This window comes from Taeniopygia guttata, chromosome 1A, assembly GCF_048771995.1.
Source record: "Taeniopygia guttata chromosome 1A, bTaeGut7.mat, whole genome shotgun sequence".
In the NCBI taxonomy this organism is placed as follows: Eukaryota; Metazoa; Chordata; class Aves; order Passeriformes; family Estrildidae; genus Taeniopygia; species Taeniopygia guttata.
In genome coordinates, this window is record NC_133025.1 from 36,390,217 (window position 1) to 36,412,715 (window position 22,499).

At 36.0% G+C, this 22,499-nt stretch overlaps 1 protein-coding gene across 7 annotated transcripts in view; it reads right to left on the bottom strand.

The window, feature by feature from the left end:
- Positions 1-22,499, bottom strand: part of CAPS2 (calcyphosine 2) — a 34,084-nt gene that overhangs the window by 4,207 nt on the left and 7,378 nt on the right. The window contains exons 4-15 of one of the 7 annotated variants that reach the window (XM_072923090.1): positions 20,751-20,796; positions 20,516-20,626; positions 17,691-17,846; positions 15,264-15,383; positions 10,822-10,889; positions 8,394-8,513; positions 7,271-7,345; positions 5,635-5,730; positions 5,436-5,529; positions 4,085-4,200; positions 1,940-2,016; positions 198-352 (exon numbers count right to left, since the gene is read on the bottom strand). In XM_072923090.1, coding sequence (XP_072779191.1) covers positions 198-352; positions 1,940-2,016; positions 4,085-4,200; positions 5,436-5,529; positions 5,635-5,730; positions 7,271-7,345; positions 8,394-8,513; positions 10,822-10,889; positions 15,264-15,383; positions 17,691-17,846; positions 20,516-20,626; positions 20,751-20,796 — 1,234 coding nt within the window. Of the gene's footprint in view, positions 1-197; positions 353-1,939; positions 2,017-4,084; positions 4,201-5,435; positions 5,530-5,634; positions 5,731-7,270; positions 7,346-8,393; positions 8,514-10,821; positions 10,890-11,250; positions 11,379-15,263; positions 15,384-17,690; positions 17,847-20,515; positions 20,627-20,750; positions 20,797-20,922; positions 21,068-22,499 lie in introns of those variants that run through there. The other 6 variants (XM_072923094.1, XM_072923092.1, XM_072923093.1 and 3 more) reach the window with 6 other exon arrangements.

The following is a 22,499-nucleotide window of genomic DNA, read 5'->3' on the forward strand; positions in this document are numbered from 1 at the left end:
TTTTAAAATACTTTTTTATTTTTAAGAACTTCACATAGAATTGAGTGTAGGAATGCTAACATACCATAAGGGAAAAAAAATACCAAAAGAAAACTTGCACAACCCAGGTATTAAACTATAGATTTCAGCAAAGAAAAGAAGCAATTTCGTAAATTAAAAATTATAATACCCACATTTACAGTTTCAGCTTGACTCACCTCTTCAGGCATTTCCAAATGGAATACTTTTAGAGCTTCTTTCAAGGCTGCCTGAGAGAGAAAACCATCTCTGTTCTTGTCTATTTGTCGGAAATACTTTCCTAAGCCTGTTATAACCCGAACTCCTCTTTTACTTAATGTTTCTCTGAATATACCTGAGGATTTAGAGAAATAAACACAACATTTACCTGAAGCTGTCCACTTGCTATGAAGACAATATAGAAGTAAAGAACACCATGTCTACATATGATGGTGCTGGTTAGAAAGACATACCCTTGGCATTCAGGCTCCCTCGACTTTGATAAAAAAATGCCACTCCAAAAGGAAACCATCCATTATTTAACATTTGAGTGAAAATCATATAAAGTATGTCTAGCAAGCAATATCTAACAAACTTTTTTCAAAGAGACCACATAAGAAAAGAAAGAATGGCTGTTGTCCTCAATATGTTCAGACTAAAACTGCCTACTTCTGTGAGATTGGATTACATGCCATGATTTAATATATAAAGTAACTTTGGAACAACTACTTCAGAACAATATAAAAATTATATTATGAGACAAAGTTGCTTCTTTATTCTACAAACTTGTTACGTATAGGTGGTAACAAGAACAAACATGAGTAATTTGGCAAAATCATTCCCAAATGATTTTACACAATTTCTATGGCAAGACTTATGAAATACTTCAGCTAGCATATTCACTTAGGAATGTCTGAGTTTCTCAGCATACTCTATTAACAGAAGTCACATGCTATTACCTACAAATTACTTGTATCTGCAATTTTAAAGAAAAATAGGGGCAAGGTGAAAGAAGGAAGTTTTTTCCAGTGATGCTGAAACTCAGGTGTCTATTAAAAGGTGCCTTGAAGTACACACACAACATTCTACCAGGCCACACCAGCAAACCTTAGATGCAGTCGGATAACAGAAAAGTCAGCTCGTGTCTATTATGTATGGGGAAAAATGGAATAACTAGAAGAATAAAAAATAACCATTATTATTCTAACTTTTTTGGGGAAAATAAATGTCCAAGCAGATTCTAGTGACCAAAGAGTGCCTACTTAAGCAGGTTTAGTTAATGACAGTAAACAGAGGAGATTATACGAGCTGTGGGGTGCTGAGGTCAACCATTTTTGTTAACAAGGTTATAAAAATAATGCACAACACTGTACAAATATCCTTCAAACTTCAACAAAAAGCTATGCCTTTGTCCTAAAGACTTTATATAGGAATATGGTAGAGTTTATTTACATATTCCAGAGTACAGTACACAATTATACTCATGATTTTTAAAAATCATAATAGAGAATATCAAATGCAAATTACCAATGTATAGAAACAGTGGCCAAAAGTAGTATCTAACACAAAATTACTGGAAGAAATGAGATGGTTTCTACACTTGGCCAATAACAAATTTAATGCCAGTATAACATAGCATCAGCATTATGTTTCAAAATTTTTTCAACAATTATGTCAACACAGAGATTAATATTTTACTGCTTATATTCGTAACTACTCTGTACATTCTGCACAATCTTTACCCAGGCTTTATTTGAAGAGACAGGAGAAAGCTTTCTTATGACTGATTTGTGTTAGTATCATATTCAAATAATATTCTGATAAATATCTTTCTTTTAATTTCAGTTACACAAATAAAATCTTCATTACATCACTATTTTTCATTGCCCTGAGCTGTAAAGATAGAGAAACTAAAACTGAATGGGTGTTGGTAGATACAAACCTTGAATCTTCTTGAAAACTTTGCTGTCATCAACCACTTGCCTGGAACACTCTTCCTTGAGTTCCAAAGAAGAAGCTCTAAAGAAGTCAAAATTAATGTTGATTGGTAAAATTACATGTAATATGACTATATTCAAAACAGATGTAGCAAAAAATCCCAACATACTTAACTTTATATTTAATTTATATTTAATATGCTACCCTTATAAACACAATATCCATTTGCTTGAGTTTGAGAGGGCACTCACAGAAGTCCTTGCTGACCAGCTGCACATACACAGAATTTTTTTTAACAAAATTAACTGAAATGTCCTCTACTAACTCATTAACCATGGATAATTCCTCCCATGCATAAAATCTCCTGAAGTTTAGTTCAATCCTAATCTCATACCACTGGAAGAGTTTGTTAAAGCAACCACATTTAATCACCAACAGGAAAATAACATTAAATACTTTTCAAATCTCTCTTTAGAACACAAATAGCAAATGTGTAGACCAAAATTATATCTCGAAATTATGATTAAACTTTGTGAAGTTTTTTCTGCTAAGTTCCCTTCTAAGAAGGGCTTCCCACAAGCCATCAGAAATTACTATAAAGGTTGATAAAAAAAATATTGTGGAAGAACCTACTGGAGGATAAAAAGCCAAACCGAACCAACAAAGTCCTACAATTATTTTAATCAGAATACTTTAAAAAATGGAAAATTATTACTGTCAACTATGAGCTGCTTGCTCACCAGTGTTTTGCCATGATATACTCCTGCTCCTGCTTTCTGAGGTCAAAGGTTTATCTCTCTGCTGTCTAGTAGGACTTTTCATCTCTGCTTTGCATACCTTCCATTATGAATTCCCTAAAAGCTTACCTACATCAGATCACCTAAATGCAAAGTCAACAGCCACCTGCAGAGGACAACGTACTCCCTCTAGAACATACGTAAACCAAAAGATTCATGGCTTGTGACAGGAGAGCATAGCTGCTCCTGGGAACCTGCAGTAGACCTATTGGACTGTAGCTGAACAGGATTTTCTGTCAGTAAGGGATTTTCTGAAGGTAAGAGGATTCAAGAGTTATGCACCAGAGAATAGAGAGCTCAATAACATCCTCATACATAAGAAAAATATAGACTGAAACTTAGTCAGTAATGGAAAGAATACAGAGAGTATAAAAAAGGAAATTATCTATTCCACCAGAGGTAGCAAAAAAATCCAAAATTACAACCCATTGAGCAGCTCTTCTTTATAGTTTTTCTATTCAGAGATAACATTGGTTCAAATCAAAATTTCACAGGTATAAGATTAGCCACAAATGATAGAAAAAGCTGCTTTATTTGAATGATAGGCTTCTGAGATGCAAAATGTCTTACATCAACTAGTTGAAATTAAACTATATTGCGTTTTATTTCACTGAAACCTTGCCGAGAGGGAAAAATTAGCACTGAGCATCATACAACTACACAGTTCTAGAACCAATTAAATTTGAATTTACTGTTCTACGCACTGTTAGCTTACTATGGTTCCTTTGCAAAGCTTTCAGTCTAAAGGGACTTTAAGTGAATATTACTATATCTAAGAACAAGCTTCCTTTGTCTAAACACTTGCAGAAAGAAAATAACAGTCAAGTTCTGCTAACAAAGTAGTCTTTAGATACTGAACATATTTAATTGAGATTAAAATGATTCTTTTCCTAACCAGGAAGGGCTCAAAGTATAAGATACATGAGGAGAGCCTGGGAGAGCTGGAACTGTTTAGCCTGGAGAATAGAAGCTTTGAGGGATCTTACCCTCGAATACGTATGAATACCTGACAGAAAGGAGTAAAGAAGACTGAGACAGGCTTTGCTCAGTGGTGCCTGTTGACAAGAGGCAATGTGCACAAACTGAAACAGAGGAGATATATGATTTGTATATAAAAACATGTGACCTCAACCAAAGAAAAAGAACAGCATCACATTTCAATTCTTTCTTTAAAATTACTTCTTACTATTCTAGGAAGTCACTGAACTATGCAAAATTTTCTAACATCTATTACTAATTTCTCCTAACAACAGTGTAAATAGTGTAAGTAATAAGGTACTAGGAGCTATTTTGTTTTTTTTTTTTTGCTTAAGGAACGAAAGGTAATTTGAAAAGAAGTCAGCAGCACTTACTTCAGATAATCTATAGCTGCTTCATCAATACTTATCACACGAAGGGTGAAGAAAGGGTTCTGCTTAACACTTTCTGGAAGGTTATGATCAGCACTTTGGAAAGTCAGATTGGCTCCCTGTTGGTAAAGCACACAATGATTTAAAAATAGGTTGTGTATTTCATAAATAGAGGGGAAGGGGAAATAAAGAAAAGCAGCAAACTAAAAGCAAAGAATGCTGAGAAGAATAAAAAAATACAGCTGCTCAAACTGTAATATCTGAGCAGGCTTGGTTTATAAAGTCTCCAAAACTCATGAATTTGGAAGAAGGAGACAGAGACACTACAAGGGTCTCAACCACTTGGACTTTGTGAGAGATCTGCACGTCTTAGTGTCAGCACAGAAAGCATGATTGCAGGTATGGAGATTCATAGACACAACATCATTCCAAAGAGGTACTGAACTCCGTGCAGTACATTTTCTGGATGACTTTATGATGAATCTTTAGTTAGAACACATTTCCATCTGCAGGCTGCAAATATACACGTGATAATAAAATATGAAAATTCCAATAAGTTGCTTTATCTTCCATATCATAAACTCATCTATTTAATCTTCAAAACTGTTAGATGGTTGTGTAAGCAGTTAGGATAGGCATGTGATTAGACAAAACACATTAAAAACTAATGTTGACGTCTTTTACTTTCTACATTTTTCACAAACATAATTTTTCCTCTAAACTTCGGATTTGCAGGAGCATTTGAAGAATTTGGTGAAAATAGTCTGTAATTGAAAACTTGCTCAAGTATTTATAAACCATGAACACTTTATCTGGTACAGAACTACAGCAGTACAGAAGGTGCAATATGATTTTTATCAGTCATCAGATTAGCTGGTAGACAACGCTTAACATTGCTTCATACACTTGCTCAAAAAAACTGGTCATTTACATTTCAAATTGTAGTTTAAAAACAATTAACCTGCAATTTCTTCATGTTTAAAAATATTTAATCATTGCTTCGAGTTAAAAATGCCAGCAGACCTTGCAAAGATTATTTACTTTCAACTTGGGTCTTCTTTAGGACTCCCCTTCCCTATTGGATCACTACGTCCAAAAAAAGCTCCACTTTGTCAGCAGTGTTGTGCCCTCTAGGGGGAGAAGTGCAAAGTACAGCTTAATCGGAAACGAATTGGGAACCCCTAAAACATGGGACAACAAAACAATCCAGAACTTCTGAAAATCTGTAATTCAAAAATGTCACTTAAAGGTAAGACTTCTGGTCTTCCCAGAAGGCTAGTTAACAATTTACAATTCAAATATCCAAATATTATCTCCAAAAAAATAGTATTACATTCATCAGAAGAATACTTACAACATAGAAGTCACTAAGAGCATAAGATTTTCCCTTTCTTTGACCACGCTGATGTTGATAAACTCCCTTCTGAATGAAAGGCAAGGCATTTGTCCTGTGAAATAATTCAAAACTGGTACTAAAATACTTATACTCATTTAAGCTTCTTGGATACAGTGAAATATTTCCTTAAACCTTTTGAAAAAGTAATTAGTCCTACCTGTTTTTTCCAAACTGTCGAAATTCATACACAGTAAGGGATTTGTCACAGGCAAAAAAAAATCCAATCAACTCCCTACAAGCATCATGACCATTTCTAGAAGGAAAATTGAAAAGCACTCTTGTTTTTCATCCATATAAATCCAATTCAACCCAAACATAAGTAACATTTATTTTGGAATCAGAATGGCTTGAGTTGGAAGGGACCTTAAAAATCACTTAGTTCCAAAACCCTTGGCATGGGCGGGGACACCTTTCACTAGGCCACTCTGCTCAGAGCTCCATCCAGTCTGGCCTTGAATGCTTGCAGGCATGGGGCATCCACAGCTTCTCTGTGCATCTTGTTCCAGTGCCTCACCACCCTCACAGTAAAGAATTTCTTCCTAATATCTAATCTAAACCTGCCTGCTTTTAGTTTGAAGCCATTCCCTTTTGTCTATTACTACACACCCTTTAAACAACTACCCTCTCAACTTTCCTGCAGCCTCCTGTAGGCACTAGAATGCCTAGAATAGAGGGTCTCCCTGGAGCCTTCCCTTCTCCTGGAAGGGACAATTCAACTCTCTCAACCTATCTTCCTAAGAGAGGTGCTCCATCCCTCTGATTATCTTTGTGACCTTCCTGTGGGTCACTCCAATGGGCCCTTCTCATGCTGGGGACCCCAGAGGTGGACAGAGCACTGCAGGTGGGGTCTGACAGGAGAGAAGCAGAGTGGCAAATCCGCTCCTTCAACCTGCTGGCCGTGTTTCTTTTGGTGCAGCCTAGGACATGGCTGGTTTCCTGGGTGCAAGGGCACACTGCCAGATCATGATGAGCTTCTCATCCACCAGCACCACCAAGTTCTTCTCCTCAGGCTGCTCTCAGTATCCATTTTATTTCCAATGATGCATGGTGTACAATTTAATTTTTTAAAGAGCTCCTTGACTATTTTCTCTAACTCACCATGAAATTCAATATGTGGATTCAGTCACGTATTTTAATTCAATATTCTATTCTCCATAATGCTAAAAACACCTCTCAAGGCTTCATGTTTTAGTATGCCAATATAATTTTCACTGATTGACTAAAGGATTACATACACCAGGACTACTGCATTCATTGAGGTATATTAAAGTATGTTGCTGAATTTTCAGCTGTGTCTAACAAGTATACAGCTCACAGCTGCAGAAAAGCATCACTTGCAAAACTGAAAAAATACGTTTATGCTACCACTACTCAAATCAGAACAGTTTGAAAGATGATCTAAAATTTAATATGTAAGTTGCAAAGCCATTACTACTTATAGTAGTAGCCACATCTAAGATAAGGCTAAAATAATTTTAATCAACTGAGATGATTAAACTGAGCTAAAAGTTCTATTTTACACAGCCCCTGTGGTAACTGTCCTGAATAGAGCTATGGGTATGATGGTAACATAATATTGCTTACAGATCTCAACATTGTACAATGGGACTGTTAAGCCACTATCCATTAGCCGCATCAAAATTTGTACTACACACAGACACCCACATGTGTAGTACACATGGGTGTCCTTCACATAGGGAAGCAGAAACATTCAGTGCAATTAATCAGGTCAAGAAAGTAGTCCTCATACACAAATTCAGAGCATTGAAAAGCTTCACAAGATTTGTGGTTACCTCGATATAATCCTACTATCAAAGCGTAGCTTGTTGGAGAGCATGCTCTCAGTTAGTCCTGATTTGGTCCTTATTCTGTGAAAATAATGCAGCATGTTAATGATACCTATAACTGCCCAGATAAGCGTTACATAAAACTCAACCATTTTCAAACAGCAAAAACCATGAAACACAGTATCCTTGGCAACTGGCTGAGGAGATGATCCTTTGTAGTTGAATTAGAAAGCAACTCTGGGCTGTAAAGTGTTCTGTTATTATATAATATGAGAGTACATTCACAGAGGACATAGATATGAATGGGAAATTTTGTTTACATACACTTACATAAAGAATTAACCTTCACCTCTACTACTCCCCACACTTCCATGAACCAATTCATTCTCTTGCAAAAATACCCTGGGTTGGGGCATTTTTATCCACATAAATATTTTATATTGCCCAGTTCCAGAAATGGAGATTTGTCTATGTGATGGATGTAAGAAATTGAGACTGGTTTTGTTGCCTTATTTTCCTTTTTTTAAGAATACAAAGATGACATTTGATGTGAAAGATTTTAGAGTGGGATTTTAAAATGCACAAAGCCTGGATGTTTAGAAAAAAACAAAACTCAGACCTGCAGATTCATTTAGTTTTATGGATCACAGTGTTTCCTCAGGTTTTCTTAAGTCCTTGGAGCAAATAATTCAATGCTGACAGTCCAGGAATGTCATTTAAATGCCAATAGGCTTAATTATTGCAGCAGAAATCAAACATGAAAGAAAAGTATGATTATTGTGAAGATCTACATTAGCATTTACAGATGCATATTTATGCAATTTATGCACCTAAGGATATGAATCTCTAAAAGGATTGCAAGCATCCAACCACTTGGAAAAGGCTGGCAAATTCTTGTGATGAATAACATCAACATAATCCTAACAGCGTTCTCCCAGTTTTTATAAATTTGAATCAATCATAATACACAGAGAATTCACATAAAAAGGTCCCTTTTATTTCACTAGGCAGTAACAATCACAGGAAGCTGGTGGATCCAAGCCAAAAACAGAACATCTGGAAAAGCAAACAATTCACAGAGCTAAAAAAAAAAAAATATACAGCAGAAAAATTATTTTTATAAACTTACTTTGTTTCATGGAGTGTCCTTTTTCTACAATGCATTGGTGCCATCCCAGCCTCCAGAAGTCCTTGAGCTTCCTTGCAAGCATCAGAACGTGTGGACTGCTCTGGATCACTTATAACAGCTCTGACCACAAAGAGCAAAGAGAAGCCCTCTAACTGTTAGCATGGCTGGATTTCAGGTCTTACATATTTTTATGTAGGAAAGAAAACACCCAGGAATAATACAGTAATACAATCTTAGAGTTGTCCATTAAGCTTTCATAAATTTGTGGGCCTATTTTTTTGTTTATTTTTACAAATTCTGAAGTCTATTTCTCAAAATCAAACATATAAAATAATATTCTGGCAGTGCACTGCTATGTAGTAATGTTACATGCAGATACATATTATTTAAATCTTAGTATTATGAAGGCTTGTAGCGTTTTTCATAATTTCTACTATTTCTGTAAATATTCCATCAGTGATATTCTTTAACCACAGCTCCCTCCAATATCAATGACAGCAGTTATTAGCACTAGCCAGTGACATCTCCTCAGAATCACAGAGTAGCCTAGGTTGGAAGGGACCTTAAAGATCATCTAGTTCTAACCCCCATGCTGTGGGCAGGACACCTTCACTAGACCAGGTTGCTCAGAGCCCCATCCAATCTGTCATCCAACAAAAACATTGGCACTTCCTCTCTCAAAGTGCTCACTTTGAAAGGTGAGAGGATCTCAAAGCAGAAAAGGAACAGATTAACTGGGTTTTGAACATTTTGATAGTCTCTGTATCAATTCAACAAGTAAACAAGAGAACATTTAAAAATAAATGCGATGCTTGTTATGCTATTGAAATGGTTATCACAAGGGAAAAAATAATTCTTCATGGCTATTACAGTTTTCTAAACTTGCTCTCTGATCTATACAGATACATCTTTGTACACATCAGTTACACTGATTTAACTGCAAGATTTGCTCTACTAAAAAATATTCAAAATACCTTTGTATTTCCTTAAATAGTTTTTTCATGAAACAGTTTTGAACTAATCTCTTCTGATTAACATCCTGATATCTGATACCAATTTGTTTAGAAGTACTGGCAGAGTTATATTTGAAACACACACAGAGAGATTTATTTTTTTAAATTAAAACTTCATCCTGATGCAGCTGCAGCACTACTGAATATTGTTTCAACATTATCAACAGAAGGGTTCAGAGTAGGAGAAGGAATATATGGAAAAAATAAGGCAAAGCAGCAGAAGGATGAAAAACACAGAATGGGTATCCATGATCCAAGATGCACAAAGCTGTACATTTAATACAACATCTGTAGTACTGAAGCACTTCAACATAACCAGTGTATTTAAGATCACCTCTGTAATAATCTTTAAAGGGATATGACACAAGCCAGGCACTTATCTGAAAACTGGGGGACTTCAACCCTGTATAGTTCCATAATTTTAATCCTGCTAAATGAGGACTAAAACTGGAATTTAACATTATGTTTCATGAGAGTCTTGTTTCCCTCAGGCAACCTTGTCATGTCAGCTTTTAAACAGTGTAAAGTGTTAATAGACTTTTAAACAATATAGGTCATTTAAACTGCCATTGTAACAGAAACAAACACTAAAATGGTGCAGTGCAATTGCAACAACATTTCAACCTCAAAATCTTAGGATTTGATGGGCCAAAACACCAACGCAGATGACTCCAGAAAATGTAAATTATGCACAGAATGCAAAATAATCTAGACATACCCACAGATAATTTTTTGTAAGTATAAAGTAACATGAAACTATATTAAACTAGCTGGCATATTCTTATATTGTCATAACCAGACAGCTTGCATAAAGCCCTGAATTATTAAAGCATGCTTAAAATAGAGGGATCCTTCTGCACAGAAGCAAGGTTAAAGGGAGAGCAATGAAGGCAGGAGATCTTACTGCACAACCTGGACCAACTCAATTTCTAATAGTGCCATATAATAGTATTATACCAGCATTGGTATAATACTCCTTTATGCCTGAGAGGTGCTGTTTCAGTATTAATAAAGGATTAATAAATATTAATAAAACTAAGATTTCTAGAATGAACAAGAAACATTGAGGAGATGCTATAAATAAGATCAGGCATCCATATATTTTCTTGAGGTGCAAGAGGGTTATTTTCAAAAGTTAGTGCTATTGTAAAGACCTTAAAATAGGCTCAAGTATAAAATTAGGAATTATATCCACAAAAAAAACCCATACACATGGCACTTTAAACTGATATTTTAAGTTGCATTAAAAAGTCTTTCACTTAAAGAATTTTTGCAAATAATACTATTACATAAGACTTCATAAGACTTGGAACAAGATGATCAAAACAATTCTTAAGCAAGAAAAGCCAAACACTAAATGGATCTAAATTCCTCTGTAGGGAAAAATGGAAATTCTACATTATAAATTCATTTACCTACACAATTGATCCACCATAACTTGTTCTACAACAGCCTGTTTTCTCCTCTCTGCAGCAACATCCTCCTGCAACGAAAAACTGGCTGAGAACAAGTGAAATATATATTAGCAAGCACTTCAAATAGTTTACCCTGTAAAACAGCATTCAGAGGTCACAAACTTACCCATGCCACAATTTTTATTTTTTACATTTTAATAGTCTCTTTGCATAAAAATTGACATATAATATTCTCTGATACTCACTCAATTTGTCTATGCATATTAATTGTAACAAATATGAGAATTCTAGTATTTAAGTTTACAGACAAAATCCTTATTCCTGTATTGTTTTCAATGCATTCTGCAAGTACAATAGAGCCTGAGGAGACTCACATTATTCCAGGTATTTCAGGTGACACAGATTCCAACTAAGATAATAAAACTTTACCTCCAGCAATATTTAGTCCAAAAAATTCTTAAGACTTAGACTCAGGTGCAAGATTTTCCTTTCCTGCATGCCACAATAATTTTCTGCTGAGACAGGTCAACCAGAAAAACCTTTCAGGAAGTATAATCCTAAAGAGGAAAGGGGATTTAACATGATCTTCTTATTTTTATTAGAGTGCCACTGAACCATAACCTGGTAAAGTGTGCAAGCATTGATCATAACCTGTTACACAGAGAGAAACCAAAACACAAGAGAATGTCCCAGGATAGTATGAAGGCCACCAGCAATAATCAGGCCTCAGCACTTCTCTGAATCTTCCACATGTCTGATTTTTTTTTTTTTTTACTTTTCTTTTGCTCTTTATTCCAAAAAATTAATTTTATATGTGAGAAAATAGAGGTTATTGTTACTGAGGGGGTTTATGCAACCTTACATTTTTTTAGCTATTCTGAAACTAAAGAATTAGGATATTTTTCTAATGGGTCTTGTGTGCAAACCAAATTCTAGAGAGATCTAGCCTTTGTGTGGATGATGAACTGAAGAGTTCCCAGGTACCTATAAGAGATAATTCCTAATTCCACAGAGATGCTATGGGTAAAAATCAAAATCTTCAAATAAATACGGACTGGCACTAGCCAGAAAAAAAAAAAAAAAAAAAACCCAAACCAAATAAAAAAACCCAAATAACTAATGCAACACCAGATCAGCTGTTGGTTATTCCAAACTGATTTTAAGCCTTAGAAGACTCTGGAATTTTTGCATCTATCAGAACTACAGGGTGCTTTATTCTGAGTTATTGATTTTTTTTACCCATTAACTATTGCAACAGATGTATTAAAAAGAATGATTTAAAGGAGGACACAGTGATATTAGAGCAGTATTTGTTACAACTTATTCCATGGACCTGGGTTATAGACCCAAACCTTACACCTTAAATTTCAATTGAATATTAGGTCACTGAATGTAATCTTTCATGAAACATCTTGCTTTCTCCTCTTAGACAAAAGCTCTACTATGAAATTACAAAAATACAAAGGCAGAGGCAAACATTGAATTTGCAGCAGCTCTCACTGCAAAAGTAGTTACTTTTGTTCCCTAACATTGAAAGAAAACCAACCTTCTTCAGAGGTCATATATGACATCTATTGGCAATGGGTTGTGAATCACAAAATCACAGAACAAGCTGAACTGGAAAGGACGTACAAAGAACATAGAGTCCAACTCCTGGCACCACACAGGACCACCCCTGAATCACACCATGTACCCAAGAACCGAGATGTCCCAACAGTTCTTGAACAGTCAGGTTTGGTGCTGTAACCACTGCTCTGGGGAGCCTGTTCCAGTGCTCAACCACCCCCTGGGTGAATAATCTTTTCCTGATATCCAACCTAAACCTCCCCTGACACAACTTCAGGCATTTGCCTGGGTCCTGTCATTGGTCATGAGAGTGAAGAGATTGGTACCTGCTGCTCCTCTTCCCCTCATGAGGATGTTGAAGACCACACTGAGGTCTCCCCTCAGTCTCCTCCAGGCTGAAAAGAACAAGTGAGGAGATCATCTGCTCCTGATACAGCTTCCCCTCTGGACCCTTCATCATCTTTGTTGCTCTCCTTTGGACACTCTCTAACAGCTTCATGTCTTTTTGATATTGTGGTACCCAAACCTGCCCTCAGAACTTGCGGTGAGGCTGCCCCAGTGCAGAGCAAAGCAGGACAATCCCATCCCTTGCCTGGATGGCGATTCTGTGCCTGCTGCACACCAGGACAGGGTTGGCCTTCCTGGCTGCCAGGGCACTGCTGGCTTGTGTTCAACTTGCCATCGACCAGGACTCCCAGGACCCCTTCCATGGTACTGCTCTCCAGTGTCTCATTCCCTAGTCCGTCCTTACATCCAAGATTGTCCTGTCCCAGGTACAAAATTCAGCACTTTCCCTCGTTGAACTTCATGTGGTTGGTATTGCCCAGCCCTCTGATTTGTTGAGGTCTCTCTGCAGGGCCACCCTGCCTTCAAGGGAGTTGGCAGCTCCTTACAGCTTTTGTAGCATCTGTGACCTTACTCAATATCCCTTCCAGTCCTGTGTCCAATTACTTAGGAAGATATTGAAGAGCACAGAGCCTAAGATGGAGCCCTGCAGAACCCCACTAGCAAAATTTCATCTTAAATTATGAAAAAAATCAAGAGAAGTTCTACTTAAACATTTGACTTTTTGGTAATGATTACAGTAAAAGGACATGTTAACATTGTGTATTCTTGAGCAAAATTTTCAAGTAGATAAAATGAAATGCCAACAATTGAGGCAACACTTACAAAATGGAATTAATACACATGCAGTTACTACCAGTTTTTTCCAGTATTCTACCACTATCAGAAGCTGGACCTAGGAGAGCCCGAGATGGTCCTCAAAAGAGAGAGAGAGTCAGCCTGTGCTGACCATGAGTGAATAACAAAAGGGTTCTGAAGAGCTTCAGTAACACTTTGCTCAGACATGTGCTGGCTTTATTTTAAAGCATGGCAGCTACAGAATATCTTCTGTTTTGTGGTTCTGCACTGCTCCCTTTCTCAGGGCTTTGACCATACCTGCTTTAGCATTAAGTAGTTACTCTAGGGATACTTCAAGACTTTTTTCCGTTATCTTTAGCTGATAGTATAGATTTTTTAATTTATTCTAAAATTAAAAGCTTAAGTACTTTCTCAAAAGATTTTCTTATCATGAAAATTAACAGTGACCTCAGTAGAGCAACATCTGCATTCATTTCAACAAGACTAGAAATCAAACAAATGGTTGCAATGATGCAAAATTCAATGCATAGTGACAAGCAAATAAAATTAATTAAAATTACTATTTACTTTAAAAAAACATAAAATTTCTCATGGCTTATTATTCCACAAGAAAGTTAGAATGCATAACCTTTTTCAGCAATCTCTTCAAAAACCAGTTATAAAAGCCATCACTCTGCATATGCAAATACTGATACTGCAAATATGCAATATCAAATCAAGGTTCTTCATCCCTGTAAATGATCCTAAATACAAGATCTGGCCTCAGATGGGCAAGACCCCTATTGTTCAGTCCCAAAAACGGTAAAATTCATGTCTATGTAATAAATTAAAGACGTATATTTGGTACATCTATGTACGGAAAGTTTTAATTCCCCTCTCTACATGTCACTGAGTTCATGGTAGTTTCCAGACTTCAGGGCTCCCTCCTTCCCTCAAAAAGGATCTGACTAAAGACCAGAGCAAAAGCAATTGAAAGGAGAGGCTAAGGGAGCTTGGGTTTGTTTAGTTTGCAGAACCAGCAGCTATGAGGCATTCTGAAGAGAAGTTACAAAGAAAAGAGACTGAAACTTTTTTAGCAGAAGCCAACAGTATAACAGGAAGTAAAGGTTACACACGGGGCCTTGGGAGGATTGGTGTGGCTAACAGGAAGAACTTCCTCACTCAGAGAATAGCATGTCACATGAAGATGTTGCTCAGAGACACTGTAGAAGCTCCATTCCTAGAGCTTGAATACACAGCCAAAGCTGTTGCTGACTCAATCTAATACTAGCTGATGGAATTATTGAATTCATGGATCATTGAATACAGGCTCAGCTAAAAGCTACAGATCAGAGCAAACCATAGAATCATGAAATATCCTGAGCTGTAAGAGACCCACAGGGATTATCAAAGTCCAGCTTCTGACACTGAATTTAACATTATGTTTAGGTTAGCTCAACTATCTCAGTTATTCTTAGTTGTATGAATGTATCTGGATATATTACTCATAATTTGTGTTCTCATTTATACAGATTACTGCATAAAATACCAGCACTGCAGAAAAGATTTTGAAAATGCTCACTGGATTGCTCCATTCAGCTCCCATCGAAAGAAATGTTTAAACTCGCATGATTTCAATGGGTGCAATTACATACTAGACCCAAACCCCCAAAGGCATAATTTCTGTTGAACATCTGGGAAGCCATTCTCCAAATCTAGGTGGTTAGCAGCATAACACCAGTCAAAATACTTACAGCTTCTGATTTCCTTATGTTGTGCTGCATCTTATAAGGCTTGTTTTTATAGCATTGTTGCAGGAGAGCTTTCTTATCAAGGACTCCAAAATCATCATGTCCATCTTCAAGCTGTGTACCCTACACAAAAATACATCCTTGTAACTCAAATTTAATGAATTGTAAGAAAAACAAACTAAAAAACCCACACATTTTTCTCAACAATTTATTTAAAAGTACTACTTTCTTTCTTCCTTACTTTTTAAATTGTCTACTTCTTCCACTTCATGCTAATTAAAAGATAATTTTTTTAAGCCTAGCTTTCTACAGAAACCGAACTTAGAAGGAAAGACTAGAGAGCAAGATTTATATCTTTTGAATACTCACCAGTTTTCATTCATACTGAAATAAATAATAAATTTTTAAATCTTAAAAACACTGTGTTCCTACAAGCTTCATGAAAAAACAGCAGCAAGTCAGAGAAAGCAGACTTTAGCATCTCTGAGGAGAAGAAAAAAACTCATCCTTTTTCTGTTCTGCACAGGAACGCCAAGTGGAAGCAGAGGATTTGTTGTTAGGTATAAAGCTCAAAGCTCACTGTAGAGATACTGCTTTGTGGCCAGTGAAGAAGTTAAATACAGGCTAGACAGGGAAAAGCAAAAGCATGCTACTGGTTCTAACAGACTTGTAAACGAGTCCCAGAGTATTATGGAAATATTTCCTACATGGACATTATGAAAAAAATGATACAGGAATTTTTTACAGAAACAGCTTTAGCAATCTCATCCATAAGCACCTTCTTTACTGAAAAGAGAAGTTGTTACAACTTCCACTAATCAAGGAAAACAAGTGTATTGAAATATTTTTATTTCTTCACCTACTCAGGTAGTGATAATACCTAACACAAAAAAGTTGTTCTGATAGACATTATATTAAAATCTGTGAGAAGAATTAACACACATGCTTCTAGTGCTTAGCAAGTATCTTTCTGGAACCCAAGGTCACCAGAGAAAAAAAAGCCAGTCCTGCTTTTTATCTCCCAGCATACATTTGCCATCTATTTCTTCATTTTCAGATAACTTAGCTGCTCCTGTAAATACCCTTTTGATGGGCTTGCAGTAGTGTATATAATGTTTTTCATTCCTTGAAAAACAGATTATATGAGTGTCAGACCAGTACATTAGAGTGAAATCACTAGGACAGAAAAAAAAAAAAAACTAAAAAAAAACCAAAACAAAACAAACCCCAATAAAACAAAAACTAGAGAACCAGAACAGAAAAACTCATCTGCCACTAAACTACAAAATACCTCAACTTCTTTTTCATTCACCTCTTCTTCACAAAATGTTTTTAATAGGTTTTTTCAGGTTCTCCTTTATTTGGATCACTAGAAGCACAACTATGAAGAGAAAGCTTTAAAAGAGCTATCTATAATATATGAAACAATCTGTCTTTTGAAAAACCTTCCCTTTTCATTCTACTGAATGCTAAGAAAGTAAAGTCAGTAAACTCATTGTTATTCATCACAAACCTTTTCTCTGAAAAGCAATGAGCACAATATGTTCTATCAACATTTGCATACTTAACTTTCCATTAAGATTCTTAAATGGTCATCTACCCTCAGAAGAATCTAGCATTCAACCAGTCCTCACAGCTGCTGCTTACTAAGGTTTCCTGCTTCCTTACACCTACAATGATGCATCTTTCCCTGTTCAACCACCCTTCTCCACTACCTCTTCCAAACAAGATGAAAGTTGGGGTTTTTAATCCCTTTGTTTTTCAGTTTCTCTTCACTGATCTACCCTTCTTTCCACCTTAATTTGAAAACACAAAAGAAACTTGGTAGAATTAGTACAGCTTGCAGTCCAACTGTACTGACTCTTACACATCAAAGCAAGAAGTACGGATAATATATTTCATTATTTTAACCCCATATTCCTTTGCATTTTCAGTGTTAATAGTTCTCTAAGGAACAGACTAAGTCTTTCATTTCTCCTTTTTAAAGTCCCAATTTACAGAACAGTAATTAAAGTACTTCTAGATTTAAAAAATAAAAAAGCTTGAATGAATTTCTGGTTTTGGAAATAACATTTTACCAACATCTTCCTGCCGTCTCTCCTCTTCTTATAGACTTAGGTTCTTCCTTATCAATCATGTTAATCTTCAGGCTCAGGCTAGAAGTGTACTAGGAAGGCCAGTGTTACTTTCTTTCCAGAGAATACAACCATACATAAATTCTCAGACCACTTCAGTTTCCTTCTCTGCAACAACTGAAACAACTTACCTACAGTTTATTTCCTCATCATCATTACACACTTACATGGTTTTATTTCTTTACAATAAAAACATGAAATTAATAACATATATGTGCAAACCTTTCCAAACAGTATAATTAAATAGTGATGTACATTTACTGATTAAAAATGTAATTTCTACTTTGCCAGCTACCTTTATTGAATTCTCTGGACACTGGAGGTAGTCTTTTTCCTTTTCTGCAATTCTCGGAGGCTGCTGCTTATATTCTTCCTTTGTACCTGCTTCATACTGACCATGCTTTGGTTTGGAGCTGTCTTTGAGGGATAATAGACTTTCTGATCTTGTCTTCTGCTCCAAAAGAGAATGTTAAAACAATGAGTATTCAATATAAAAGTCTCTGTCTGGTCTATTGAATGCAAACAGCATTTTTTTAGTTCCTATCCAGTATAATGATTGAAATTTCTTGATATGATGCTTCAAATTAAGAAAACAATGCAAACAGGACTGCACATTCAGGCTTAATTTCCATTAAGTTCTTCAAATTCCACCATTTTTAAATCTAAAACCCACATACTCAAATGGGTTTACATTACTTTTAAAAAAGAAGTCAGATTCAGTGGTTCTGCCTTATAACATCACAAAAATGGAAATTCTGACATTTGGTTTTGGGATGGCTGAAAATAGATGGATGGATGTTTTTTGGTCAGAAGTTCTAACACTCTTGTATGGCCGATGAGAGCTGGGACACAGTTCCTTAGAACAACATCAGCTGCACAGCTGAGTACCTTTCTAACCTTCCACCCATTTCAGGGCTCTGCACAACAGAGACTGGCATCAGTAGAAGCAGCAACAAGGACAGAAGTCCAAGACTTCATTCTCTTCTGTCTCTCTGAATAACTAACACTTTCAAAATTTAAGTTATACTCCTTCAGTGCTAACAAAAAAAAAAGTAAGGTGGTCTTCTCTAGCATCTCTATTCAACACTTGAAACAACATGTTACAGTCCTGCTTTAGAAAACCATTTCTCAAAACCCAAAAAGATTTATGTTTTTAAAGAGCCAACTTTCTCCTTCAAAAGAGGATTCACATCCCTTCCCTGGTTAATTCCTGAATTTTAAGAGTATATTTTCATTTTTCTTCCAAAAGTGACCTATTTTATGAAGATTTATTTACACAGTTGCTGAAGAAGCTGGAATCTATCTGGCTCAGGGAAAGCTTGCTCAGAGCCCCAGAAGCAGGAAATACAGAAATAAAGGCCTCTCAGAAGCACACATTACAATATTTTAAAACAGCTTAAAAACCTTCACAAAAAAAAAAAAAAAATGGTGAGCAAGTCAGGCAAAAAAGGGAGAGAGGAAGAGGGAGAAAGACAGAGACTTTGAGCACTCAGTATTTAAGAAGGCAGAAAGGAAGCCACAAGAGATAAAAGAAAGCAGAAAATATAAGGAGAGAGACACTGAGAAACAAAAGTACACCAACCTTCTACTAGCACCCCTGCAGCTTGACAGAGTTATACATACAAACTTCATTTAAAAAATGGTCAAGCAAGCAGTGTAATCATAAGCACCCAGACCCAAAAAGGCCATAACAACTGAAGCATGCTTGCGCTGCACATTTACAAGGCAGTAGAAAGGAAAACAACCTATCTGGAGTTACATCTTGAGATACATATAAATACCTATGCATTCTAAAAACTAGTACATTCTCAGTACATTATTTTTAAAAGACAAAACCACTTACCATTTCTGCTTTTACTTAAATGAACTTGTTTTTCAAGTAGAGAAGCCATTTGGTTATATAGGGAAACATACAAAATAGTGATCTTGGCAGACTTACCTTGAACTCCAGCCAATCTGGAGTTCTGCCCTTCAAGTTAATATAGTATTTATTTCAAGGTACACAGGTTATGTACAAATTAATTTAAAATTCGTTTTCCTTTCTAGTTAAAATCCTGGGGTTTTTTTAAACACTCATTTGGGTATTTCTTATGTTTACATAAAATAAATATTTTTTAAATAATGGACTTTTAATCAGTGTATTTTTAATAGTTTCTGCAATAAACTAGCTCCTATTACATAAAATTCTAACATATTACATTTTCATACCATATACCACAGTACTGAACTGATAAGAGTTTTTGTCAGTCTGTATTTGTTCAACATCTTTACCTCCATTTTTTTCTGACATAATTTTCTAGACATCTGTTTAAAGGAAAGCAGGAAATAAGATGTATCATGATCAAATAAAAAATTGTCACATTTATTTTGTTCATGCTTAATTCAGATGTAAAAGTTCAAAAGAACTCATTTCCTGCATTCAGGGAAGAATAAAAACTGAGTAATTAAATTAACTCTTAGAACTTTTATAGTGGATATTGATCCTGAACAATGTTGCACGTACTGTAAACCAGAATATTAGCATCTGGGATACTGATTTTACTTAAAAATCACCTAAGACTAGTGATGATTAAGATTCTTAGTCATCCAGAGGGAAAAAGCTAACATGATGAGGAAATGTTAACAATAAAAAGAGCATCAACAAATTAGACAGAATTCCAAAGTTGATGTCACAGTTCTGTTTTAAAGACAGCAGCCCTAAGAAAAAACACATTAAATGGCTGCAAGTAGTTCCAGAATCTTTCCTTTCACCAGAAGTAACTACTGTTCCATAGAAATAATACTTAGCTTTTGTAAACACAGATTTTTGTCTTCAGTCATACACTTAGTACTACTAATCTTTGTTATTTCTATTATTAATATAGCTCTTTAAAAAAGTACAACAAAAGGGTAAGGGCATCAATCAACAAAGAACTAAGCTATGTAATAATATCAGTTTTTCTAAATATTCTAAAGAATCTCAGTAAAAGGACTTTGCCATAAATATTTAGAACCAACAGCACTTGGAGATATGAGCTTAACCAAAAGGAAAAAAAAAAACTTACATAAAAATATACGCATGTTTTTCTAAATTACTGCTAAAGGGGTATATTATAAAGATATTTGTAGTGACAGACTGACATGTTGATGCTGTGCATATGGAGTCTGTAATGGTGCTCTCCACTCTGAAGATGAATCTAGCTGGCACTTATGAGAAGAACTTCCAGTGTATGGTATGTAATAGTCCCCATCCTAAGATCACAGGAAAAAAAGGACAGGTAATCATAATTGTTTTATATTCAAAGTGATACTTTTATAAATTAATGAAAAATGTGAATTCTGAAAACTTTTTGAGACAAAATTAATTTACAATTACCTCTTCATCAGAATCTCCCAACCTCCCTAGATCTAGGCGTGGCACCCTGCAGGGAGTTAAAACAATTTTAACAGCAACACATTCTCTTATTTTTTATCAATAATAAAAGCACTGCCTATTAGTTATTATTAGGTCCTTGACAAAAATTTCCATGCAGCTGTATATTGCTTACTCAGCAAATCTCTATTAGCCCCTCTTGCTTCAACTCGGCAAGTGGCCACTGAGCTTCTCTTCCCCAGCAGCAGAGTACCCTGGAAGCTCAAAAGGACCCTTCTTTACTCCCACACTGGCTTCTCTTCACTCCCCAACAGGAGCTACTGCAACAAGATCATAAATCAGGGATACCTTACTCTTGTCTTCTGCAGCACATTCGTGTCAACATTCCTCTACAATCAGTCAACAGAGAGGTAATAAGGAAGCAATTGCCACTTGGGATGCAAACCTTCTGAACTTTCCATAGGAGATTAACACAGTAAAAGACAATGTATTTTGTTCTGCTTAAAGAAATGAAAACATTTCCAATTCATCAAAGCACCTCTGTGCCTTCTGCCTTTAATCCAGGTATATTGCAGAACACCATGATTATGTATTTTTTTATATTTTACCACCAATATTTCCAAGCAATTCTATTATATCTTCTTGGAATAAGAGAGTTCCTTATTTTACAGGTTTTTTTAATTACATAATGACAGGACACAGGAATTGGAATTTTTTGACTTTGGTTGGAAGAATCAAAGGTCATAGTCACACACACTTATAAAATAATTACATACATTTGCTTTAAGGCATTTCAGTAAACAAAACTGACTAAACTATCAATCATGGTCCTTGGAAGAATAGATATTCCTTATGTGCCAAAGTTATTATAAGGTTTTAAATTTTAAAAGCACAAACAAAATTTCCCATTGCTTTTAAAAACCATTCACAATAGTTTCTCTGTATTTTTACTGTAATACTTGTAAAAGCAGTCAACAGTTAAAATACTGCTTTTCTCCTTTTGCAGACACATTAAAAATATTCAAACAAAACAATGTATAAATATGTAGCTCTGAGTGACACCCTCTGAAGAGGATGGAGCCAGGTTCTTCTTATTGTCCTAGCAATAGGACAAGAGGCAAAGGGCAGAAACTGATGGACAGGAAGTTCCACCCAAAAAAATCTTCTTCACTGCAAGTAACTGAGCACTGGAACAGGTTGCCCAGAGAGGTTGTGGAGTCTCCCTGAATGGAACTATTCAAGAACCATGTGGATACAATCCTGAGCCATGTGCTCTGGGTTGACCCTGCTTAAGCAGGGAGGTTGGACCAGATCTGTCAGAACTCATCCCTGTATGGGCCACCAATTGTTGGGGTCAGTGCTTGGCACGAATGGACAGTGGATGGAAACTGCTATCACCAGTTTGTTATCTCACTGTAAGACTTTCATACCTTCTCTCTGTGAGTTCTCACGGGCAGCTCCTCGCAACACTGACTCCTTTTCTCTTTCTTCCACACGGCTGGCTGACTTCTTCCTGTCTCTGTCACAACTGCCTAACCCCTACTGTCCATAGCATGACTGCCTGACCCTTGCAGCAGCACAGCCAACTAACTCCAGCTCTCTGCTCAGCTCGATAACCCATTCTTTTATAACACCCACCCTTATTGGACACAGCTGTGACCTATTAAAGGCAGGGCTGTTCCTACTCTTTGGTGATTAGTACAGCTGCAACTCCTCAGGGGCAAGGTTGCCTTCAGCACTGTCTCTAGTCTC